The sequence below is a fragment of the Alosa pseudoharengus genome, unplaced genomic scaffold, assembly GCF_046254945.1.
Source record: "Alosa pseudoharengus isolate Yale_2024_CS ecotype anadromous, Long Island Sound unplaced genomic scaffold, YU_APseudo_1.1 YU_APseudo_1.1_scf_13, whole genome shotgun sequence".
Taxonomy (NCBI): domain Eukaryota; kingdom Metazoa; phylum Chordata; class Actinopteri; order Clupeiformes; family Clupeidae; genus Alosa; species Alosa pseudoharengus.
In genome coordinates this window covers 37,635,761-37,640,760 of record NW_027468598.1, presented here as the reverse complement: position 1 = coordinate 37,640,760, position 5,000 = coordinate 37,635,761, and the positions used below count along the sequence as shown (strand labels likewise).

The 5,000-nt window shown below is 40.1% G+C and overlaps 1 protein-coding gene across 1 annotated transcript in view; it reads right to left on the bottom strand.

Moving 5' to 3' along the window:
• Window positions 1-5,000, bottom strand: part of ecel1 (endothelin converting enzyme-like 1) — a 45,022-nt gene that overhangs the window by 21,813 nt on the left and 18,209 nt on the right. The window contains exon 6 of the mRNA XM_076281656.1: window positions 1,065-1,189. Coding sequence (XP_076137771.1) covers window positions 1,065-1,189 — 125 coding nt within the window. The remainder of the gene's footprint in view (window positions 1-1,064; window positions 1,190-5,000) is intronic.

Below are 5,000 nucleotides of genomic sequence, written 5' to 3'. Positions count from 1 at the left end.
ATTGATATAGTAGAGGTGTTTATGTGATATAGAGGTGTTTATGTGATATAGTAGAGGTGTTTACGTGATATACAGGTGTTTATGTGATATAGTAGAGGTGTTTATGTGATATAGAGGTGTTTATGTGATATAGTAGAGGTGTTTATGTGATATAGTAGAGGTGTTTATGTGAAATAGAGGTGTTTATGTGATATAGTAGAGGTGTTTATGTGATATAGAGGAGTTTATGTGATATAGTAGAGGTGTTTATGTGATATAGTAGAGGTGTTTATGTGATATAGTAGAGGTGTTTACGTGATATAGAGGTGTTTATGTGATATAGTAGAGGTGTTTACGTGATATAGAGGTGTTTACGTGATATAATGGTGTTTATGTGATATAGTAGAGGTGTTTTTGTGATATAGCGGTGTTTACATGATAGAGCAGTGTTTATAAAACTGATAGTTCCGGTCCTTGATTGTAATTAGCTGAATCACATTCGATGCCGTTGTAAAATCCAGCACAAACATACACCTTGACCGCATTCCGTTCTATATTACTGCGCTACCACAACTTGATACAAAAGTTAAAGTAGCTGCGTCTCGACGTTGCTTGGCAACCATTCAGATAGAGGAAATATATTTCTTGGCAGACAAAATATATTTATAAGGTATATATATAAGGTTTCCTTTCCGTGCCATAAAGACTATTGCCTATAGTGGCAACGAGGTGATAAGCGGGAATAATGGCCTTCGAGGTGTCCCGTCATATGCACTTAATAGACTTCGCTGCGCGTCGGGGAGTTCTTTGCCTCCGCCTCGTCCATTAATTCCATATAACGGGAAACCTTGGCGGCCGTTATCTCTTACGTAGCTGTGTTTACATGATATAGCCATGCTTATGTAAAGCGACCTTGGGTCCTTGGGATTGAGCAAGGCGCTATATAAAATAAACATATTATTATTATTATTATTATTATTATTATTATTATTATTATGTGATATAACGTGTTTATGTGAGCAGTGTTTACTGTGATACAGTGATGTTTATGTATCTTAATCACACACACACACACACTAACACACCTTTTGGAGGTGGTTTTGATGATGTCCGAGACCTTCTGCAGGTAGTCTGTGGCCAGCACCACAATCTCCTCATCCTCTGAGAAACTCTCCTGGAAGATGCGCTCCAGCAACTTCTTCCAGTGCAACTGCAGGCAGAGAGTGGGGGAGAGGGAGGGAGGGAGAGATGGAGAGAGGGAGAGGGAGAGAGAGGGAGGGAGAGAGGGGGAGGGAGATAGGGGGGAAGGGAGAGAGGGGGGGAGAGAGAGGGAGGGAGGGGATAGAGAGAGAGAGGGAGTAGGAGGAAGGGAGGGAGGGGGAGGTAGAGAGAGAATAGGGAAGAGGGAGGGAGAGAAAGAGAGAGGGAGGGAGGTAGGGAGAGGGGGAAGAGGTTTGAGTTAGGGCCCGTCCCAATACCTCCCCTACCCCTAGATTTTTGCCCTAACCCTCGTTTTTGCGCGTGCACGTGTAGGGCTAGGGTGTCCCATTACTATAGGGAGCAAGGGGAAGTGCTATTTTGCCCTTAAAATCAACCCTCAAAACATAGCCAGGACCGATGCAGGCTTAAAACGAAGTGGGAGATGAAATTACCCTGGATACCGTGCGAGCTCAGCGAGCCGGCCAAATTTTTAATATATTTTCGCAAATAAGCATATTAAAATTTCGGAATATGTTGGAATATGTTAGCTGGATGCACATCTGATGGACTGTTGAGTTTTGAACACTAATGTTAGAAAATATCTCACGAAGCTCTCTGACGATGTTCATGATATCTGCTGAGTGCTTTGAGAGAGTCTGCCCATCAAATAACGTTATATATCTGATCTGGGTAGTTTCGTCAATATTTAAGGTGGGTGTTCTGGCGTTCACATGAACACGAATATCTTTGTTGATTAACTAGACGTAGATAAACCAGCACAGCCCACACAACAACGACCGCTGGAATGGGCATGTTCCTGAATGAAAATAGTAGCAGGCTACTACCGGTAGACACGTCGGCGCTGCGCGTGACGTAGGTAAGCACGTTCGCTACGCTAATTTGCATTTAGTGGTGTCCCAATTTATAGGGAAAGATCTTCACCTCCACTTCCCTTGTCGAGGGGGCTTTAATGTTGAGGGCAATCAAAACCAAGTGGAAGTTTTAAGGGGGGAGAAATGGGACGGGCCCTTAGTGTTAGTGTTTGAGTCTGTAAGTGTGTGTGTGTGTGTGTGTGTGTGTGTGTGTGTATGTGTGTGTGTATGTTTGAGTTTTATTATGGACAATGAGAGTGTGTGTTTGAGTGTGTGTGTATGAGTTGGACTGTGACAGTGTGTGTTTGAGTGTGTGTGTGCGAGTTGGTCCGTGTGAGTATGTGTTTGAGAGTGTGTGTGTATGAGTTGGACTGTGAGATTGTGTGTTGTTTGGGTTTATGTGACTGTGAGATCAAATGCCTTTCTCTTTTTGTCACTGAGTTTGACTTGAGTTACACACTCATTTCAGTGGCATGTCCACTTTTTAAAATCACACACACACACACACACACATGAGCGCTACAGCCACTTCTTAACTTCAACTCTTCTTAACTGACCCAAAACACACACATACATGTACACCAGTGGCGGCTGGTGGTTAAAAAAATAACGGAGGAAGGAATGTCTGCTTGATTGGCGTTAGTGGCAAATGTGAGGTTGTGATGGTGTTGGTGGCATATGTGAACAATAGAGTATGTAGGCCGCCTACCCAGACACATTTATAGCAGCAGTATGTACTATGTAGCATTTTAACTGGCAATGTTGTGCAATAAATGCTGTTCTGACATTCTCGGGGGGGGGGGGACTTTGTAATATAATTTAAATATATAAGTCACTTTGGATAATAGTGCTAAATTAATAAATGTAAATGTAAATAAATGTAAATTTAGGTCTGGGAAGTCAGGGAAGATATGTAGGTCTAGTTATGAAATACTGTTTTCCAGATGTGCAAAATTACGGAAAGTCTGGAGGTTTTGCTCAGTGTAATACATTGGCAGAAAAGTCTATAATAATAAAAATAGACACTTGTTTTATAAAACCATGTAACTATTTACCATTAAAAATAGACCTTAAATGTGGTTATTTGTAACATGCTATGGTTTTTAAAGCCAAATCCCTATAATTTAAAGACAGGTTGTAATAGCTAAGTGGGAATTTATGAAAGCATACTCGAAAAGCAAATGTTATTGAAGACGTCATTAAAGGAATGCATCATGGTCTGAAACATTCATTAACAATGTTACCATCCAAAGATACATTTAGAACGGTGAAAACAAGAACATAACAACAAGAACCTTATTTAACAATTGTTTAGTTAAGGCATAACTTAGATGATTATAACAACGCATAACTATCCAAAAATGTTTTATCACCAAGTGAACTGTCCACGTATGTGACAGGCCAGCAGTAGGCTATGGCTGATTGTTTTCTGTGCTAACGTTACCAGTTAGCCATGAGTAGCCTATTTGTCTGACTATGTAGCATTCAGTAGCCTACACTAGCCTTACCATCTTGTTTTGGAATATGATTTTTTGGAGCTGGTCTTCCTGCTTTGATAAACATTCATTATACATCAGTGTATTCGCAGTGTATTTGAATGTATAAAAGATTTGAGATTGTCCTCTGATTCCATTGTACAGTTTATTTTACGAGCAAACAACAAACAAGCTTTCCTTTCAACATAAGATTCGTAGACTGCAGATAACGTTCTTGAACCGTTGCCGCTAAAAACAGCACCCCCTATCGCAATTGAAAAATATAGCCGCAAGCGGCAATGGCGGGCCCGAGCACCTCCGGTCAGCAACCCGTGACATTTCGGAATCCAACAAAGCACAGACGCGGTGCGTGTGTGAAATGTACATATTTGATGCGTGTGCTATTTGTTTTTGGACTTTAAGCAAAGAACATTTCTGATGCACTTTTTGGTTGGCCAGATGGTGGCGCTATGTTAGGCATGAAAATTACATTTGCTTAACTGTGATTATCATCACAATAAAGATATTCAAAATGTTTGTAAATTTTCAGATCGATCACTTAAGGCATTGTCCATTTCTGGCACATTTCCTGCTTGACCTGGTGGTGGCGCTATGCCAGGCAGGCCCATAGGGTCTCTGGATATCATCATAATTATAATATCTATTAACCTGAGAAGTTTCAGACCATTCATTCAAAGCATAAAACATTTATGGCATATTTCCTGTTTGTCCAGATGGTGGCGCTATGCTAGGCATGTGAATTATATGTGTGAATATCATCACAATAATGATATCCAATATTTTATAAAGTTTCAGATCAATCACTTAAGGCATTGTCCATTTCTGGCACATTTCCTACTTGGCCAGGTGGTGGCGCTATGCCAAGCAGGCCCATTGGGTGTCAGAATATCATGATAATCATAATATCTATTAACCTGAGAAGTTTCAGACCATTCATTCAATGCACTGTGACTTTATGACACATTTCCTGTTTATAGGGTGAGATATTAAAATCATGACATATTACAACATATCAAAAATCCGTTCGCAATTTAACATCAGCAACATCTTGGCATCATATTTGCCAAATTTCATATGAATCTGACAAATTGTCTAGGAGGAGTATGTTAAAATTGACCATGTGACATCAGTGTAATTGCCATTCTTTCTGTTGCCAGGTGGTGGCGCTATGCAAAATATGCATTATGGGCATGTGAATATCATCACTCCCATGGTATTCAAAGACCTGTGAAATGTAAAACATTTCAAGCCATGCATGGTGAAATATGACACATTTATTGTTTATGTGGAAGGGTATTAAAATTAATAATTTCGCCATTGCGTCAAATTACAACATATCAAAAAAAAGCTTCACAATTTATAATCAGGAACATTTCAGCGTCATGTATACCAACTTTGACATGAATCGGATCAACCGTCTAGGAGGAGTACGTTAAAATTGATCATGTCCACA